The sequence below is a fragment of the Centroberyx affinis genome, unplaced genomic scaffold (assembly GCF_046629955.1).
Source record: "Centroberyx affinis isolate AG114_WGS23_722 - 3 ecotype Tasmania unplaced genomic scaffold, CSIRO-AGI_Caff_v1 ptg003537l_1, whole genome shotgun sequence".
Classification (NCBI taxonomy): domain Eukaryota; kingdom Metazoa; phylum Chordata; class Actinopteri; order Beryciformes; family Berycidae; genus Centroberyx; species Centroberyx affinis.
This window is the reverse complement of record NW_027281478.1, coordinates 1-20,249: the sequence shown is the minus strand read 5'-3', so window position 1 is coordinate 20,249 and position 20,249 is coordinate 1. Positions and strand designations below refer to the sequence as shown.

The following is a 20,249-nucleotide window of genomic DNA, read 5'->3' as shown; positions in this document are numbered from 1 at the left end:
GGAACCTGTTCTCTCACCCTTGGACCTGGGCTGACAAAAACATGCTCTCCTATCATATGAGGACCAGCAATAGACCCATAACTAATTTAGGTTCTGGTCCATGGTGAAGCAGGCTCTAGAAAATCCATGATCAGAAGAAAACAGAGCCAACAACCGCATATGTTAGCAAACATAAACTATTTAATTTTATACAAACAATCACAGGTCTACCAGTTAAGTGAGGACTGAAACCCATCTGACAACCATGTTAGTGCCGAGTTCAGTCAGCTATCTGTATTTGGAATGATAAGACACTATGCACTTTGCTCAAATTTCATAAAAGGGGGTGATAGGAATGTAAAGCATTACCTTCAGTTTGCCCCTGATAACTATTGTTGACATGGGAAATATTTCACATATTTTATGCTAACAAAGGGCATGCCTCCCTTTCATTCGCCTTCATGTCACTCCCTGACCCATAGCCAACTGCAGCCTCTTACCCATTTCAATCCTGATACAACTACTGTATTACGACAGCAACCTTTTAAGAGCGAAAGAAATATGACTGGGACGTCCGAATCGAATACATCATTGATCATGTCGTCGCGAAGAGTGTGAGCAGTCCTTTCAGGAATGATACGATCTCGTTCCCTCCCAGTTTGGACTCTCCATAAACTCGATCCACAAAGGAAATCGGTACCTGTTGTTGGAAGGAGAGAAGAAAAGAAGCAGAATGTTGTTCAATCAACTGCCCTTACAACCCATAAACTCAGGACAAGTACAGCATATATGGCACTGCATAGCGTGATAAAACTACAGTAAGAGATAAGACATGCAGTCATACTGTATGTCTTCAACTGTCCCTTTGTACTATGTGAGGTCCTGCTGTCCTTGAATCATCTGTTGGTAGATACTGTGCTACTATGTCTTTGTACTAATTTCTACAAGACAAATTCCTGTACATTTATTGTACTTTGTGAATGAGGAAATTCTGATGCTAAGCAATGGGATGCTGTAGCAGTATGTTCTATTCTGCTCTGCTGTCTTCTTCTATGATTGTACTGTTGAATACAGTGTTATATGGCAATGCATGATACATGACATTAAGTAGCATGCATAGCCCAAAACACGGATGCAGTGACGATTTATGCACCTAGGATTCTTAGGAAAACTACTTGCACTAAGTGGATCATCTTGCTTAAAAACACTGATGAATGGATGAATGAGGCCTCACCTCTCCGATGGTGTAGTTGAGCTGTCTGGCTCGGACGATCATCTCCATCTGAAAGACGTAGCCTTTGGACACGCACCGCTCAACCAGACTCTCCAGCACCTTCTTCTTGTACAGCCTGAGATCAGTGAGACAAAAACACAACAGGACTGTGACAAAGGACTAGGGCTGGGCGATATGGTTGAAATCAATATCACTATAATCATAAGGATTTTTCTCGATATCAATATATATCACGATATGGTTCATGTATGCAAAATCACGTTAAATAATCACATTAATGTTCATCTCATTGAACCGAATGGTAATGTTAGGTGTGATGTCAAACAAAACAGAAATATTCAAATAATATTCCTACCATACCTCATTTTATGAGAGTTTCTAAGTAAAATTTGCTTGTCATCATCAATTTAGACAGCAGAAATGTGTGTCACGATATTAAAATATCTTCATATCATCAGGATATGATTCCACTGAAAGACGATAAACGATAATATTGAATTATCGCCCAGCCCTACAAAGGACAGACACACACACACACACACACACACACACTCACAATTTAATAACTGCCACTTCCACTGATTTCAGGAGCGTCTCGTGCCACTTACCTGAAGCTGCCTGTGAGGTCTGAAGCACCAGGTCTCAACAACACTTGCGTTACAAAGTTGGCTCCTCGACTGTGAGCGAGAGAGGGAGAGAGATGAAGTAAACAAACATTCAACCTCAGCCTCTTGCCTGTTGCAATCAGGACAAATGCAAGACGGGGAAGTGGAAACTGAAGAGAACGCAGCGTTTATTTCCAGTCACCTGATGATTTTCCTGCGCAGATCCCAGCCGTACACGCCCCCGTTCCCTCTGTATCGAGTACCAGACACCAGGTCATAGTCGCCTTCTTTCTGCAGCCTGACAGACAAAACAAAAACAAAACGCTCTTTTAAACAAGAGATTCATACACAATGTCATAGTGAATGTGTGAATGAACACAAACAAGTAGATGTAGTTCCTTTATCTCAATCTTCGGAAATTCATTTTGCACTTTATATGAAGAATACATTAAAATATAGTCCAGTAAACAAAATCACAAGATAGGAAATGGAAATTTAGAGGGACTTACTCAATAAATTCTGGGATAAATTTAGGCTGAAAGCAAAAAAGAATAACACAAATCAAATGGCATGCCATACAAAAAGAAATATTACCTACAGAGCTGTTTTCTGACCATTTTATGAAACAGTACTTATAAGATCAAGTTGAATTTTCAGGCTAACCAAGTATAGAGTTGATAGAGAAAACAGATCATGTAAAGTCACTCCTCGGGTCCAAATGCTACTTCTAATGTCATTCAAGAACTAGCTATGGAAACAGCTCCATCTGTTGTGTGGCTGTCTATCATGCTACAAGACTGGCAGGGTTTCAGGAGTGGGAAAAGGCTAATGCACGAGTGGAAGTGAACATATACAGTACACGTACTGAAGCTCCACTCACATGATGAGAGAGGTCGGCATCCATAATGATGATGAAGTTCCCTGTGGCGTGCTTCATGCCGTGAATGTAGGCCGTCCCTGTGAAAGGAAACAAGCAGGTGGTTGGATACTATTGCTGTATCATGGAACCACACATCTGTCAAGTTGAAGATGTTTAGGGTGAAAGGTGACTATGTTCTGTTATAGTAATCTTGTGTCTTCAACCTATTCTGACCAAAATCTCATCAACTGCTTCACTATAGAGCTACTTATGTCTTGCTTGTGTGTGTGTCGCTCTCCAATATAGTCTTACCAATAGACACCAATGGAGCCAATGGACACCAAAAATCGCCCCCAAAATAAGTGTCATTACGGAGTGACTGTCAATAGATTGAAAAGACATGCTTTGGGTGGGTTTGGGGTTGATTTTTGTCCATCGACCCTATAGGACTGTATTGGAGAGCCGTGCACGCTTGCAAGCAAGCGTTAGGGACATAAGTAGCTCTGGAATTGTCAAGATTTTGGTCAGAATTGATCCGTTTGATGGAAAACCGCGGGAAGGTCCAGGTTGAAAATGGCCACAGTAAGAACAGTAAATTTAAGACTTACCTAAGCCTAATTTCTTTGCTCTTGGTCGAAGAAGCTGAAACATGGAACAGAGAGAAAGATTTTGCTTATATCATTTCTATCATTTGTTTACTACTAGAACTTGGAGTATGGGGAAAGTATTAATTTGTATTCCATTTTCTTTAAAAGACGCTTTCCTTATATAAGCCACACCAGTGATACTATATACTGTGATATAGCTATACTGTGACTTTCTGTGACAGAGAGTTATGTCAGCGTAAAAAGGTAGTAGTGCCTGCTTAGTGATAATGGTGTGAACCTGATGCCAGCACACTGGAGGAATTAGTAATAATGGTCTTAACTTACTATCTTGTCTTCTCCATAGATTTTCTGCAACTGCTCTGCCACCTCCAATGTCCCGTCTGGGCTTCCGTCGTCAATAACAATTATCTCGTAGTTATGTCCACTGTACACAACAATAACAACATTAATAGTACATACAGGGTAGTGTTCTCTCTCTCTCTCTCTCTCTCTCTCTCTCTCTCTCTCTCACACACACACACACACCCACACCCACACAGGTTAGTCAAATAAAAAAAAAAGTCCCAAATTAGCTGCAATTAATTTGAAACTACAGCCTGACGCTGTGCATTTCTACACAGGCGTCTAGACAGATGAAGTGTATTTATAGCTAAAAACAACGTGCCGAACTGCCACTAGACAAATCTGGTTTAATGACAGCTCATCACTGCCTCTCGTCTTGCCACAGCACTAGCTAGCACTAGCCGAACAGCTCTGACAATAACTGAAAACACCCACCTTTCGCCAAAATATTTCACCAAAAGCCACACAATCAAAGGTAGATTCTCCCGCTCATTATACGTGGGTAATAATACAGAATATTTGTCCACATCTTCCCGGTTTCGTTGGGAAGTTTTTCGGCTTGCCATGGCGATGTGAATCTACTGTGGTCAAAATGCGTAAAGCTACCAAGAAGAGCATAAGAACTTCCTGTTTACTGTTTTCAAAATAAAAGAACGTGTTTCGAGCTCATCCACTTTGGCATTTTTCAGCTAGCTGTAGATAAACAACTAACCTCCCCCAGCTGTCACATACCATCAGTCCGTATATTTAAAGTTACAGACAATACATTTCAGAGTAGAAAAAATGTCTTCAGACTAATCCAACAGGAGCGACATACCCCAAGTTTGGACTGGGCTGTTAAGCTGTCATGACGCGAAAATTGCCATTTTCAGACTGTTCAGGTCAGCTGTAACTTACTGGATAACGGAAACATGAAAAATAGTAATGTTAACTTTATTTACTCAGGGGGCTTTCTGTATTTGAAAAAAAACAACTTTTCTCTTCTGTTCCCACAAGAGCAAAATTACTTTTTCTTGACTGTTTCTATTTATGTAAGCTATTTAATTTCTTGCTACAAAGTGCAACTCTGTGGGCCATTGATGTGTTTTTATTATGAAAGGCAAACCGGAAATAAGATTGTATCTTATTGCTGGTAACTTCACTTGGCCAGGTTGGAACCTTAAGCCGGAGTGCTCTCCAAAATATACACCACTGGAAACGATTCTCTATTCAACATAGTTCCGACCAGACAACCGAATTCACAAGGTGCTGAAGGGGATTCAGCCGGGTGGTTTGCTGACAGGGTTTCATAAAGTTGTTTTATGAAAATACAGATTTCATTAGAGCAGATGCATATTAATGTGATTTTATTGACAAAATCGAAAACATACAATAAAAACATTCTCTCTGTCTCTCTCTCTCACACACACGCGCACACACACACGCACACACAGAGCTGAGATACATAATGTAATGCTTGTCACCTAAACCCAAAGAAATCATGAAATGTAAACATGGATTACCAATGAGAATACATACAAAATATCATACAGGAATAACTGCGTACAGTAAAATGTAATTATAATAAAAAATATACAAATTATCATACACATATACCAACAGACATTCTCACAGTATCATTTATATCACGGAACAAAGATCTTTTTACACCATGGACTTTGCATTTTCATCGTCCTTGAGGCAGTTAAGGTTAGAAGAGCAAATAGAATAGGCAGGAGTGTAGCTTTGAAAATGCAAAGGTAGCTATACTACTTGGCATTGATACATGTTACAGTGCATGAATACAAAAACACAGTCAGTAACAAAAATAAACATTTTCAGTGCGAAGATGATTTATGTTCCTTAATAAGACACTGTCAGTCTATCAAAACACTATTCTATGTTAGAACGTTTCTTACTTACTCTCAGTAATTAAAAATAATACACGTTTTATCGCTCAGCAGTGTTTATGTCAGAGAGGTTTTGGAGCGTTCCTTCCTGTATCGTTTCCTTTTTCCACATATGGCGGAGCTTGTGAAGCCCCTGGTCAGTCACTGGCAAGTTCAACACACCGGACTTCTTCGGTGGTGTTTTTTTCTAGCTCCAGTCCCAGTCTATCCGTCAGCTCCAGTGGAACCATTGTCACTTCAAACAGAGGAGGATCATAGTGGGAGCTGCACCTGACCGTCGTCACCTCGCCATCGCAGCCTGCTTACTGATACGCTCTCAAAGCTGGTATCCATAATAAGGGTCTTCTGTGGGAAAAGAAGAAGAAACATAACAATCAAATAATTTTATGACCCATTTCAGTGAACACTGCCACCAGCCATACAGTAGATTCTATGTAAAACTCCTGTGAAATGTTGGAATATTATAAGTGTTTTTGCATTTTTGTGAACAGACAATATTTAATGATACAAATAATACAATTGCATAATCCTCTGTATTACTGTTGAGAACTTATTTTATATTTAATCATATATAAAATAGCATTTAGAAGCAAAGTGAACCGACAGTAAATGCAGGGAGCCTCTGTCTGCAGCTGTTATTTTGGTCAAACACACTTGATAAAGGAAAAATGAGGGGAGATAAAATAGGTCAGATAAAGTTCCCTTATCCCCGATTCCTGTGACATTCTATTGTTTTATAGGAGTGTACAGCTTAACTCTTTCTTCTTGCTTCGAAGTGTTCCAGGGATCCAGTTTTCCTCTTAGAAAACTTTACGCCAATGAGATGTGGACGGACCCGGATCAGCGCACTGTAATATTCGCGGGCCGTGTGTGTGAAAGGGGTAGAATTTGAACCAGCGGCCCGTTCCCAGCAGCTTACCTGTTTGCTGTGGGACTCTGTGGCAGCCTCCACTGCTGTCACACACACCCGGGGGTCCGATCTCGCCTGGCTGGCCGGCAGGTCCGGGGATCCCTTGGGGTCCGGACTTACCCTCATCCCCCCTGGGACCTGGGACTCCCAGCTTGGACTCACCTGGAGGACCTGCAGAAACACACACACAAACACACACACATAGATACACATGCCCAAACACATAATAAGCCCTATAAACACCCTACAATCTCACGATCTATGCTTCAACTTGATTACTTGTATGGCGTTTCTGCCATAGTAGCCGCTAATATTCCAGCAGTGCAATGAAACAGATGATATGAAGAGTTACCTGCAAATCCTTTGACCCCCTGGGGCCCCTGGACATTGGTCCCTGAATCGCCTTTGTCCCCTAGCATACCTCTTCTTCCTGGAGAGAAGAGAAGGAAGCAAAATTAAAAGCGTATTATTGTCGTCCCTAAAAATCAGTAGCTGAGTACCTTTAGAATTAGTCAAAGCATTTTTATCAAGTGATGCGTCAAGTATTAGAAACCATGTATATAGTCTGGATAGAGTCTGACCCTGTTCTCCTGGATACGCAGCCTTCCCAGGTCTCCCCCTTGTGCCCAGTCGGCCCTGGTTGCCCCTGGGGCCAGGCGGGCCCTTGCCCCCCGGTATACCGGGCTCTCCTGGGGGCCCCACCGGCTCCTCAATAGGAGCCGGCTTACGACTCATCTCGTTTATGAACATGTCCAGCTTCAACACCTCCTCTGAAAAACACACACAGCACTGGATAAAGTGTGAGTCAGAGAATGTGTATGTGTTTCTGACCGGCACAGAGTAAATGGCTGAATAAGGGAGTAAGTGTATATGTGGAGAGAGAGAGAGAGAGAGAGAGAGAGAGAGAGAGTACTTACTATGCACTAGTTGCTCACAGGCTTGTGTTACTAACTGGTAGATCATGGCCATGGACTGGGGTTCCCCCTGTAACACATCAGTGGAGTCACATCAACCAGAGTTTAAATTAAAGCCATTCAATGTCTATTTTTTAAAATTTGTTGATGATCTCACTGATATTTCGGCATCCTGCTGCAAGACAGAGAATTTGACTGTAAAACTGTGACCCACCTTCTCTCCTCTTTCTCCCTTGTTCCCTGGCAGACCCTGTAAGTGGAAACAGATACAAGTGAGATAAGTAGTCACACGTGTAGACAAGATATGACTAATGTCACTGTTTGTCTTACCGTAGGTCCCACGGGCCCCAGGGGGCCCCTCTCCCCTAGAGGCCCCGGGTGTCCTGGCATTCCCTGGAAACCCTGTACACACATGGGGATGGATGGATGGATGGATGGATGGATGGGTAGGCAAGCAGACAAGCAACATAATGGATGGATAGACAGGTGAACGAATGGACAGACATGGAAAGTCATAAAGTAAAGAAGGAGAATCATAAGCAAACATTACAATGCTTTGTTATTAACACTATCGCTACTGGGAATCAAAAAACATTCCATGACTTTTCCATGCCGTTCCATAACTAAGTCTGAGCACTTCCATGACTTAAAAATGTCCTTCCTTTCTGGTTTGTTAAAGTTGCTTTTCTAAAGGGGAGATCAGTCTGGTTTCCACTACAGCTGGGCTTGCTGTGGAGAAAACCCAGCTGAAAACCCCCCATCTAATGCAACGAATGTGTGAAACAAGCTGTAAAATACATTCTGGTATATTCCTGTGACGTGACCCAGTTATAAAATAACCTGATATTCCCTGATTTCCCCTGAGAATTTATCAATTTTCCCTGACTTTCCCTGTCTGGAACACACCTTTCAAAATCCCATGACCGGTGGGAGCCCTGAGATTCATATCACATCGAACAAATGAGAGTTCAGTTAATTGGCACATATATAATGAACGTATATTTGAGAAATTTCTAATAAAAACTTTAGCTTGCAGTCTTACCCTGGATCCTGTAAGGCCTGGTGCACCGATGTTCCCTTCAACGCCCCTAATGCCCTGCAAAATACATCGCAGAGAGATGAGGAGAGACAAGAGGGGAGAAAATGAGGGAGGGGGGGGGGTGTATGAAGAATAGGTAACAGATATTGTGTTATATGGGCTGGGACCAGACAGCTCACCTTGGGGCCTGGAATCCCTATTTCCCCTTTTGCACCGGGAGGACCAGGTAAACCCTAGAGAGAAAGAGAGAGAAAGAGAGAAATAACGAGTGTGATAAGGAGAGAGTGTCACAGGGAAGTCAAAAAGAGAGCAATAAGAGACAGAAAGATGGGCGAACAGAGCAGCAATACAGTGAAGAAGATCAACAATTTCAGCTTTTTGTGTTTTCCCTGCTAATTCCTACGTTTAGTGACTGTATCATTTCAGTTTAGGCTCACCTGGCTTCCTGTTTTGCCGGGGTCTCCCTTTTCCCCCCTGGCGCCTGGAGGACCCTAAAAACAAGGAAAAATAGGCAAGTAGTGAACATGTAAATGTGATACCACATACTTGATCCATAAGTAGTGGGTTCTCTTGTCACATACAGGTGTCTCTCCTTCACGAATTACAAAAGAACACACCACACCGAAAGGAATTGTTTGGAAAATTGACATCTAAAATGTCTGATGTTCGTTGGGAGAAAGTTACCCACCACTTTGCCCTGGACGGTCATCCCTCGAGGGCCTCTGCTGCCCAGGGGCCCCAGTCCTCCCTCAAACCCAGCCTTTCCTGGAGGACCCACCTCCCCCTGAAACACACAGAGACAACACACTCCAGCACACCAGTAGAGGGCCAAGAGCGAGCGAGCGGCTTCACAAGACATTTCAGCTACAAAACCTCATTCTATCAATGTTGTTGCAGTTCCTACTTGTCACCAATAGAGGTCGATAAAGGCTATAGATGAATTAATGCCTCTTTAAAAGGCTGAATATAATGTATATTGACGTCTGACCTTTTGGCCTTGCTCCCCCTTGTCGCCTTTTTCACCGCGAGGACCTGGCTTTCCCTGAGAGGAGGAGAAGAAAAGAAAAGAGTCGCGCGTCAACATTTTATCGAACCGCTTCATCACACAAAGCTGATCATTCAACAAGCCCTCTGGGGGACTTACGACAGGGCCAGTGGGGCCGGGAGCTCCGGGGATGTCGGAGGAGCAGGTGCAGGCGTAGGCCGGGGCGGGACAGCTCTCCTCGTCTCTCTGAGGCAGACAGGGCCACAGCAGCACATGGTTGTATTATGAAAACAATAAAATGAAGGATACTAAGTCAGTAGGGTATTCCAGTCACATTATAATGGGTGTTGAGGAAGAAAGCAGGATTTTCCCCAAGCCACAGTACCACCAGTTAACAGACACAGTACATACCCAATTGTGGAGTCAGTAAATGAACACAGTAACAGAGAAAAGGGCATCCGAACACACTGACCAGTCCAGGCAGGTCACAGCAGGTGTCCTCTGAAGCCCAGGTGGTGTTACAGACGATCTCAAAGGACTGCAGCTGGAACTGGATATGATGGAGAGAACGGTGATATAGGTTGACCACAGCACAGAGGACAAGATGACCACCGTTGTGTGCGTGAGAGAGAGTGTGAAACTGCCCCATACAGATGGGATTTGTTTTCAGGACAGTGTCTGGTTGAATGTGTCCATGTTGAAATGAAAAATGAAAAACCAACACTTTCTCAGAATCACAGAATTAGCACTTCTGACAGGGCAGATTGGGATCTGCGTAAAAACACAAGAAACAGAATAGAACAGAATATAACAGAACAGAAAGTACCGGAGCAGATCCACTATTCGGTCCTCTGGTCTTCACCAGTTTTCCCAGCATCTCAAACCCGTCTGTCGGTAGGTTGCCTAGGGGGCGGGCCGGTCGCTCACCCACATGCTCGCAGTCCACAGACAGCGACACGCTCACCTGGCTGACGGACAGGTGAACCTGCCAATCACAGAACAGAGAGCATTCATCCGTTTATAGACACAGCCTGTCATCACCAGCGATACATGATGAGACGAAATCCCGGATTAACCGATTATTTTGTCGTATCATGTCACAACAGGTCACAGGTTTGATCTCCGTAACAGCTGACGAGTGTCAACAGCAGGATCAACAGTCATGTATCCTGTCAAAGTGCCTTTGAGCAAGACACTGACCCCTCCCACACATACACAACTTGTCTTTTTGTATTGGCCTTTACTTAATCTGTTTGTAAAAGTCCCTCATCCTCTTCCGTCTCTCTCTACCCTTTTCTCACCTCTTTCTTTCAGTGTTTCCCACTTTGTGCAGTCTGTCAGTGTGTACTACCATAGAAGAAGAACTTACACATCCCTCCATCAACTCCACCATCCTTCTTCAACTTCTTTCTTTCACGATTCCTATCGTTATCTTGTTTTGTTTCCCAGTGCTTTCTCACTAGTGAGAAAGCGAGTTGCTGAGGACAAGACTGTGACCCAGGAGACACATCTACTGAAGCATTTCTTTCAACTACAGGACAAGCCTGAAAAGTAGTGGTAGGCTTGTTACTCATTATTGACTAACTAACGAACATGTTATATAATGAACCTGGGTCATAGTGTGACTCAAATTTGTGTTTCATTCCAAAATGTGATATTCAACATTTGAAGAAAAAAACTGATGTCTACCCTTCAAAATGATTTGTGGCAAGTAATTTTAAGACCTCTGCTTACAAAGTAGGTATCTTTTCTGAGGACAGAATCATTTGTGTTTTTTATTGACTTGTGGATTTCAGGTAGCAAAACCTTTCCAAAATGAATATATAGAAATTTGGAATTAAAAACCTAATTTGATCCAGTACAGAAGAAGCTTTGGAACCTACGTATAATCCTAAATAAACATAAATAAACCTCTGGAGACCTAGCCCCTTCACTCTTTTCACCTTTTCATCATACGCTTTTTACTATTTAATATTTTGACATTTCTGTTTTATTAGACAGTGGAGAGTGAGCTACAGGGAAGATGGGTGACAGCGCAACGAAATGCAACAAAGATTGTCAGCTTCATCGACAACATCAAAGTTTCAATTTCTACTAATTAAGAATTTGAAACTTCTATTTTCCTCCTAGCCTTGCTCTAAGCTGAATATTGTCTCACCTTGTGGAAACTGCCGTAGAACAGCTTGTGGACCTGCGACTGGTCAAAGGTCAGCTCCTGCACCTCCCCTCGGTAGTCCAGACTGAAGTACACCAGATGCTTGGTAGTCGCTGTGGTAAGCACAAACAGAGGAAGATATTCAGATATTCACAGTGGTGTCTTGCAGAAACCAGGCGTCTGCAATGTTGCCTCTTTTGTTCTTTTAAAGTAACGGGGAGCTGACACTGACTCCACATGCACAAAATGTTTCACACCTCTGGGATCAAGCCAAAGCATTAATAATGTATTTTAAACTGTTAAAAATGTATCAAAGAGGGAAATAAGCAGCTTTTTTTTATCAATTCTTGAAAACTGTTATGCGGCACACTGTCAGTCTGCATTATAATATCTTCAGAGGATAATGAGAAATCCATTCCCAATTATTTAAATGTTGAGAGAGAGAGAGCGTAGGGCAGAGAGATGGTTGAGGTTTGAGCCTAAAACAGCAGGGGCATATGAGGTTGCAGAGGTCACTGGCAGTATTTTGAGTTCCCAAATGAATTCAACCAAATACTTATTTGGAGGCCCAAAAAATGACTGCCATTAAAGAGCTGCAGAAGGGTGCTGCACTGCAAAAAAAGTACATCTCTCCAGGTCATTTATCTAGTGGAGTCTCTCATTTTTCTTGAAACAGGTGAAAAAGATCTGCCAGTGGGGTGAGATCATTTCATTTGTTTCAAGAATTGTCCTGAATCAAGTGTCATTTTCCTGATCCCAGTGGAGTGATTCACAAGTGAAACAGTATTGGAAAAAAAAATTTGAATTACCACACCCCACTTTTCACTATTTAAGAAAAAAAAAATCCACCGCTCACCCGGCCAGAGTCTTTGCTAAGGTGTTGGAGTAATACGTAAAATCCTCAGGAGAAATGCAAATTTATCTATGCAAATTTTCATTGAAGAAATTGCAAGCTTTCGGTCAAACAAGACCTTCTTCAAACTTAATTAAATGACAATTTGCAGAAGTTCCATTATTTATTCTAAGAAAAATAAAAAAAAATTGCTTTAGAGAGTAAAAACAATAACAGAAATTACCATCTTCCCATCCTACCCGATCTTCCTCTGTGTTAACCTTTTGCAATAAGTCATGATAAAAGGGTCAATAAAGTAGAAAGTGGATAAAAAAAGGTTTCAAGAGGTGATTTAAAAGTTGATACTGATTCTACTAGCTTAAACTCCTCAGGCAGGTTGTTCCAGAGCCTCGAGGCCCTGATGGCAAAATAGGATTTAAAGACTGAATATGAGACTAAATGACTTGTTCAGGTGCAGTTGTGTAGCTGAAAGCAGAAAGGTTACTCACGGTCCATCACCACTCCCATCTTGGGCTGGAAGTCGTTGTCGGTGAGCTGCCAGATGGCGAAGGGCTCCCGGGGCGTTTCCTGCAGCATGCGGAAGGCGATGCTGATGGTGTGTTCTGGAGAGAAACCCGCTGGGTGGATGAACCTGGAGGAGAGAGAGAGAGAGATGGATAGAGCCATTTCAAGGAAGATGAAGGGAAACGGCAGCACACTTGTTTGAAGAAACCATGAAAAGAAGACGACTGAGAAGAGAGATGGGAAAAGGGAGAAACGGAGGAGTTTGAGGCTGGGTGGCAGAAAGAGAAGTGAGAACGACTGAGGATGTGATGAAGATGTGAGGCTGGGAGAAGGAAAGAGAGGGGAAATAGAGGGAGATGATGGGAATAGAGGCTGATGGAGTGAAGGGCAGATGAAGCAGTGTGAGTGATGTAGATAATTAATGCCAGAATAGGTCAGTAGGTGTGTAAATGATGAAAATATACAGATATAACCATGGTTTCAAGTCTCATTTTTTACATGCTAGCTGCACACAAATTTAGGGATTTGGGAAGTTTGTAAGCTTCTTGCAGGACAGATGCAGGGTGGGCAGGCTTCTGATATCAGTGTATAGAGAAAAGCAAAAGATAAGAGTGAAAGAGAGAAAGTGAGAGTGAACTGAAAACAGAGTGCGTGTGTCTCACTTGGTGCTCTGTGTCAGCTGGACGTCTCTGTACAGAGTGTAGGTGGGCAAGGTGTTGAAGACAAAGGGCTCTGCTGCCACGCCTTCCACTGACGAGTGAGCTCTCTGAGTCAGACCAAACGCCTCCATCATGTCAAACCCTGGACACACACACACACACACACACACACACACACACACAGATACATAATACAAAGATCAAATGAGGACAATGTTTTACAAAACAACATGGCAACAGTTTCTTGAGTTCAGATGTGAAGTTATGGGTGAAGACAGTTTCACCTCACCTTTGACGATGCTGTTTCTGATGGTGACCTCGGGACAGACTGGAACACAAGAGGGCAGTGTTGGATCAGTAATAGCAAGGCAGGCAAACCATCCACCGAGCCATTCTTTAACATTGCCAGCCCAGGAACTACTTAGAAATGTGGTCTTTAGTCAGGCACATTAAACCATCCAGGTACTCTTCTAACCCCAAAAAGATTTGCTTTTGATCGAGGATCCCCATTTGATAAGATTGTGTCTCAAAGAATTTCATCTGAGAATTTTAGTTGTTAGATATGACTCTGAAAATAATTGCATTGTTGTCTATTTTATAGCTGGGGAGATAACAATGAGGTGAGGGATGCTGATGATCAAAATTGTCATTGTTACACATTCCCTCATTGCATTAAAGTCTAGAGAGTGAAAAAAAAATCATGAAATTGAATGATTATGAATGATTATGAGTCACCTTCATTGTGGATGGGGTACATCCTGGGGTGGATGGGGATTCTGGCTGGAGCCGTGGCTGTAAAAGGAACAGACAGAAACAGTCACGACACACACAAACAACAACATTAACAGTCAGATTATTACTGATTTCTGTTTAAAAGCTATGTACCTATATATGTATGTATCTATCAATCTATGCACAAAATTACTCTAACAACTAGGGAGTGATTTGGGTGAATCATCGTTTTCCCTCACTTTTCCTCTAAAATATTTAACGAGGCAACGCGTTTAATAATTCATCATAAAAAGGAAGTGTCAGCCCTTTCAACCCCTCTGATTTCCCCAATAACAGCTGACTTCAACAGACTAATTATAGTATTATAGATATAATAGTGATCGCGTCGGACCTGTTGGATGCAGGATGGAGACGGCAGCGCCCTCTGCTGTGCCCAGACGGGAGTGAACGCTGATGCGGTACAAAGTCTCTGCTTCCAGATCGGAAAAACAGTGACTGCTGCTGGACTCATCTACGATCTCCTCCTTCGTTTGCTTGTCTAGATACACACACACACACACACACACACACACACACACACACACAGACAAAAACACATGCGTAAACAGAGATGCATGCGCCACACGCACATGTAGCAAAATAAAAGATTATTCGTCAAACTAATTGTCTGCTGTTTCTGAGACAGCTCCAAGTATTAATGAGCTGTTTCAAAACCACAATTGTCAATGACTATCAAATTACCTTTGACAGACTGGATGACGATGCGGTATCCGTTGACGGCCGACACGGGTCTCCAGGACACACAGATACTGGAGTGGTCCGACCTGACCACACTCACACTGCTTACCCGCAGACTGGCTGGAGAGACAGACAGACAGACAGATGGAAAGACAGATAGAGATAGACAGAAAAACAGGGAGGCCGATTGACAGAAAGGGAGGCAAACAGATGGAGAGGCAGGCAATGAAAAAGATATGCAGACAGACAGCCACAGAGGCAGATGGGGAGACGAACATGAAAACATAAGGATATTTAAACAAGGACCTTTGATCAAATAAACACAGAGGAATGGGTGTTTGAGATTACAGCCTGACTAGTTTTTATTTAAGGAAGGCAGGAATGTGTTTGGGAGATATGTCAGAGTTAGCTAACTCTTCAGCATACACCATGTTGAGTGATAGTCAGCCACTAGCTTTATCCAAAGTAAGAAGACAGACCTTTTCATAATAAAAGGCTGTTAGTGGTTTTTGTTATATGGCTTCCAAAATTTTTTAAAATGAAATTTCATTAACACAAAAAGCTATAGCTGATGTAGCCAGGTTTATTTTTGGAACTATTTTACGTGAGCAAACACGTATTCATCCGCTGTACGTGTTTTTAGCTGTACACAGTCTCCTATCACCCACCACCTGTGGAAACAAAACAAGTCATACTCCAAGTCTTTCCACAGGGAAAGTAGTCCCTGCTAGTTCAAAACTGTTTATATCATGTATATTTTACGAATCTCATACACAAAACTTAAGATTACTCACCTTTTCGCTTTAGACCTGCTACAATTTCAAATTTTTTCACATTTGAGATAAAGCTAGTGTATGCTAAAGAGTTAGCATGGAGCACCAGAGTCAATGATCTACCAGGGACACATGGATGATTTTGGTGTCTATGTTCTCATCACTTAACTAGTAAATTGAACAACGGGCCAATTTCCACAAAACTTGATATAGGCTATATCTTTAAGTGTGTCTGACTCACTGGTTTTGCCCTGAGCCGAACCGCTGCCTCCTTCTCTGTTGCGGTACTCGGCGGTGACCAGAACGCTGTAGCGTGTATCCGGCAGCAGAGACTGCAGCACCACCCGCGTTTCACTACCTGGAACCAACACCTGTAGAAAAACAAACCCACCTTGTCATCGTCAAACCCTCAAGTAATCTATTCAATAGGTGACACAGTGCAAGAGCTAACTTGTTCATTGAATTGAATGCTGAATGGGATAAAGTGATTGAAGCAGTGATGATGTCAGCCCACTCACAGTGCTCTCCTGGCTCTCAGCTCCAGTCAGCGCGGTGTAAGAGACACGGTATTGTAGGACATGAGCGTTGGGGGGAACCCAGCTGACCAGCAGGCTGACCGCCGTCTCCTCAGAGAGAGACACAGTGGACGGGCCTCCACCAGACACTGGAGGGACAGAAAACAGACAGCAGAGATAGACTCACTACCAGGGACAGTTGTCGGAGGGCTAATGGTGATGGTATGGAGATCACAGCTGAATATCTCTACTGGGCTAGTGCCAAAATCCATCCCTGCTGACACAACACAGGACAAAACTACATTTACACAGAGACAGACATAATAGTTGGATTTCCACCAGATACTTAATAAACTATGAGCTGGGATGCAAAGTGTCTCCTGACTCAGTAACTGACTAAGTAATATACTGCAATATCTATCTTAACAAGTCTTAAAGTCTAAAAATCTAATTTTTCTTAAACCATGTGAAGAAATATACCAGTAGGGCAAGATGATTTCCCCTGCTTCCACCGCATCTTCACTTGTATTTAAATTTTTTACACAACTTTGAAATGAAGCAGATTATTTCACTAGTATCAAGATAATGTCATTTGATTCAAGAAACAAGTTCATTTGGACTGGATACAAGTAAAATGATCTCACCCCAGTGGCAGATTTCTTCACTAAATTTGCATTATAATGGTTGAATCTGGGCTGAAAATGTTTAGGTGCATGACACCACATTCTTGCCAGAAGTTAACGTGCATTGAAACAGACACGGTGAATGAAATCTCTTGTGATACAGAAAGATGTCTAACAAAAATAGCTGTGAAATTGCTAGCTGTGGGTAAGAGAAATTCTTTGAGACTGACGTAGATCTCTACACTGCAAACAAAACCAAAATTTGGCAGGACTAAAATAAAACAAGTGTTTTTCAGAGGAATTTCCTGGAAAGGTCAGCACTGCCTCAAGAGAGTGAGAATGAGTGTGTGTATGTGTGTGTGTGTGTGTGTGTGTTTGTGCTTGTGTAGAGTATGTGTGCAAAAATAGAAATACCCTACACACCCTGCCTTTTTGCCTATTGTCTGATGCAACAAAACTTGAATTAACATCAAAAAAAGCAATAATAGAAAAATTTAACTCTGACAGAACCCAATGCTGCCTAATGCTGCTGATGTGGACAAGTGTGTGTGTTCTGTATGTGTGTGTGTGTCTCTCACAGGTGCTATAGCGTATTGCCACAGCTTCACTCTGAGCCCCATCGGCGTACAGGGCAGACAGAGAGATCTGGTATTCCTTGTCATCCTCCACTCCCTCCAGGATCGCCCCTTCACTGTCACCACTCACCCTCAACTAAAACACACAGGCGGGGAGAGAGAGAGGAATTTTACTCACATTATACAGTAACTAATTTGCGTGTTAGGGTAAAGTCAAAGATCATGGCTTAGATCTAACAGAAAATTCCCAGTTTTGCTACTCGCATAGTTTACTTTTCAAAAAAACTCAATTTACACTCCATCCACCTTTCTACCCATCTGTCCATTTCTCCCCACCTGTCGTAGGTCTCCTCCACTGAGGGAGATCCACTTGATGAGGTAGGAGACCACATCGTCCGCTGCAGCCTCCCAGCGCACCGTGATCTCGCTGCCTGAGAAGTTGGTCACCCTGAGGTCCGAAGGGGAAGGCACCCTCACTGGCAGAGAGGGAAGATGGGAACAAGGAAAGAAAAAAAAGACTGACTCTACTTGGATGGAAACCTCTTTAACTTACATTGTATCTTGCTTTTCCCTTTATTTATTTATATATATATGGATTGATTGTGTGATGTGTTTTTACCACACAACGCATTGTGTATGATGTGTTTTCATCTAATGGACAGATTGGATCATGTCTTTTACTGAATGGACTAACTGGATAATGTGTTTTTATAAAATGGACCAATTCGATGTGCTTCCATCTGAAGGACGGATTGGATAATGATTTTGTATCTGACAATGATGTGATATGATGTATGATGTTTCTGTTTTGTATTTGTTGCTGTTCTCATGTGCTGTTTTTTTATGCCCTTGGTGCTGCTGCCACGATGTCTGAGATAAATTTCCCTGCAGGGACAATAAAGCTTATCTTATATCATCTCATTTCACCTTGTGTGTGTGTGTGTGTGTGTGTGTGTGCGTGCGTGTGTGTGTCTTACATGTGGTGACGTTACTGGTGAGCGCTGCAGACAGGCCTTGTGGGTAATGAGACTGGACCGACACCAGGTATCTGGACAGAGACGACAGGTTCTGGACCAGCACTGAGTTCACTCCTGTTACCTCCACCTGGACACAGATGGAACGAAAGAGGAAATATGTGAGTGAAGTGAGGAAAAAAGGAAGGAAAACACGACATAGTTCGGCAGCAGCATGGTTCGGGACGGTACCTGCTTGACGTCACTGCCGTGGTTGGTGCTGCAGGTGATCCTGTGGCCGGGGACGTCCACAGCTCCGGGCACCCAGCTCACCCTCAGCATACTGTGGGTGACCATCGGGAACTGGACGCTCATCGGGGGTGGGAGGGGGACTGTCGGGAGGGAGGGGGGGGGGGGGGGGCGAAGGAGGGAGGAGAGAAAGAGAAGATGGAGGGGAGAAGGACAGATTGTTAGGAAGTGCACCGCAGCTATTTGATTCATTACATCACTGCTATGTCTGACCTCAGCCATGCTGTGGATGACTGTAAGGAATTGGGAAAGTTATGGAAGCGTAAAAGTGGAGATACAACAGAAAATGACATGTGGAGAATGAGAGGTGCATGTAGGTCTTTTTTCCATCATCTCCTATGATGTTGACAAAATGGTTAATCGTCAACATGATCTGGTAAAGGAGTCTCTTACATGTGGTGGCGACGGCGGTGACCGGGTCGCTGGGCTCCTCGTCGTAGAGAGCGTACAGAGTGACGGAGTAATCTGTGGCCGGTATCAGCCCCGCCAGCTCCACCACTGTCTGATCTGCACTGAATTTCTCCTGCAGAGACAGAGGAAATAAACGTCAGCCTGGGTTTGTTTAGATTAAGGCTTGTTCAACTTGTTCATCCTGAGATACTGAATGAGAAATTAAGTCTACCGCACCACAAGGCTCTGGTTCATGAGAACACATTACAGGGACAGGTGGGACAGTGATGATGACAGTCATATTATGTCCTGACCATAAAATTTGAATTCAAGCTATATGTTCCTGACTACTACTTTTTAACTACATGTTCCATGTAGTTAAAAAACACTTAGAGAGGCAAGGAGGCAATGAAATTCTTAATTTGACTGCATTTGACTGTTTAAATCTACATTCACAAGGATTTTCATTTTGATTCTCATACTAAACATATTTTTTACTATAATTAGTTAAACATACACATATCAAAATTGTGAACCATTGCATACAAACATTTCACTGCCCTCTCCAGGCACACACACACCCACACACACACACTTCTCACCTCCTTGGCGTCATCAGGCTCTCCGTGGCTCAGTGCGGAGTACAGGATCATGTACTGCGTCGCACCGGGTGCTGCACCCCAGCTCACCCGCAGACTGCTGGGAGAGGAGGGAGTCGCCTCCAGGTTGGCAGGCATGGCCAGGGGCACTGAGGGAGGGAGGGAGGGAGGGAGGGAGGGAGGGGGAGGAGGATGGAGAGAGAAAGGAAATGACAGGAGAGATGAGGGGATGGATGAAGTGTGTCTTAAAGAAGCAGGTGATAATACAGGATGTCAGAAAAGTCTAGAACATAACATGTAGGACTAATGTACTTACAGGTGGTGACGGTTCCTCTGAGCGCCAGGCCCACGTTGTCTTCATACACGGGGAAGATGGACACGTGGTACAGAGTCTGAGAGGAGAGGCCTCCGAGCAGCACACTGGACTCCGACCCGTTCACCACCACCTACAGACACAGACCGACACATACGGTCAGGCGGACAAACATACACACTCACTAACACAAT

At 43.1% G+C, this 20,249-nt stretch overlaps 2 protein-coding genes across 4 annotated transcripts; both read right to left on the bottom strand.

Moving 5' to 3' along the window:
• Window positions 1–167: 167 nt before the first annotated feature.
• On the bottom strand, window positions 168–4,217 carry dpm1 (dolichyl-phosphate mannosyltransferase subunit 1, catalytic). Of its 3 annotated transcripts, none has more exons than XM_071539972.1 (9): window positions 4,063–4,217; window positions 3,610–3,709; window positions 3,286–3,319; window positions 2,699–2,775; window positions 2,328–2,353; window positions 2,021–2,116; window positions 1,822–1,941; window positions 1,214–1,328; window positions 168–679 (listed from the first exon to the last, which is right to left on the bottom strand). In XM_071539972.1, the coding sequence occupies exons 1-9, from the start codon at window positions 4,191–4,193 to the stop codon at window positions 575–577; spliced, it is 804 nt and encodes a 267-aa protein (XP_071396073.1). In that variant the 5' UTR covers window positions 4,194–4,217; the 3' UTR covers window positions 168–574. The 3 variants fall into 3 exon arrangements, with proteins under 3 accessions (XP_071396073.1, XP_071396074.1, XP_071396075.1); XM_071539973.1 differs by having other exon boundaries at window positions 1,822–1,890; XM_071539974.1 differs by lacking the exon at window positions 1,822–1,941.
• Window positions 4,218–5,014: 797 nt separating this feature from the next.
• LOC139661514 (collagen alpha-1(XIV) chain-like) lies at window positions 5,015–20,188 on the bottom strand (the record flags this gene model as incomplete). Its single annotated transcript, XM_071539968.1, has 31 exons — window positions 5,015–5,861; window positions 6,436–6,597; window positions 6,779–6,856; window positions 7,008–7,196; window positions 7,344–7,410; window positions 7,555–7,590; window positions 7,671–7,742; window positions 8,383–8,436; window positions 8,559–8,612; window positions 8,817–8,870; window positions 9,068–9,163; window positions 9,368–9,421; window positions 9,524–9,610; window positions 9,837–9,914; window positions 10,191–10,349; window positions 11,523–11,632; window positions 12,861–13,003; window positions 13,539–13,677; window positions 13,825–13,863; window positions 14,271–14,327; window positions 14,659–14,805; window positions 15,009–15,125; window positions 16,020–16,149; window positions 16,297–16,442; window positions 17,495–17,627; window positions 17,828–17,967; window positions 18,469–18,595; window positions 18,697–18,836; window positions 19,147–19,276; window positions 19,746–19,891; window positions 20,059–20,188. Coding segments are annotated over 31 exons (3,243 nt in total), but the record flags the coding sequence as incomplete, so codon positions are not given.
• Between the last annotated feature and the right edge of the window lie 61 nt (window positions 20,189–20,249).

Excerpts from the sequence above, each read along its gene's own strand:
- dpm1 (XM_071539972.1), bottom strand. The coding sequence starts at position 4,193 with ATGGCAAGCCGAAAAACTTCCCAACGAAACCGGGAAGATGTGGACAAA. Across the intron at positions 3,320-3,609 it reads TCTATGGAGAAGACAAGATA|CTTCTTCGACCAAGAGCAAA; the intron begins GTAAGTTAAGAC and ends TCCATGTTTCAG. Across the intron at positions 2,776-3,285 it reads AGCAAAGAAATTAGGCTTAG|GGACGGCCTACATTCACGGC; the intron begins GTAAGTCTTAAA and ends TTCCTTTCACAG.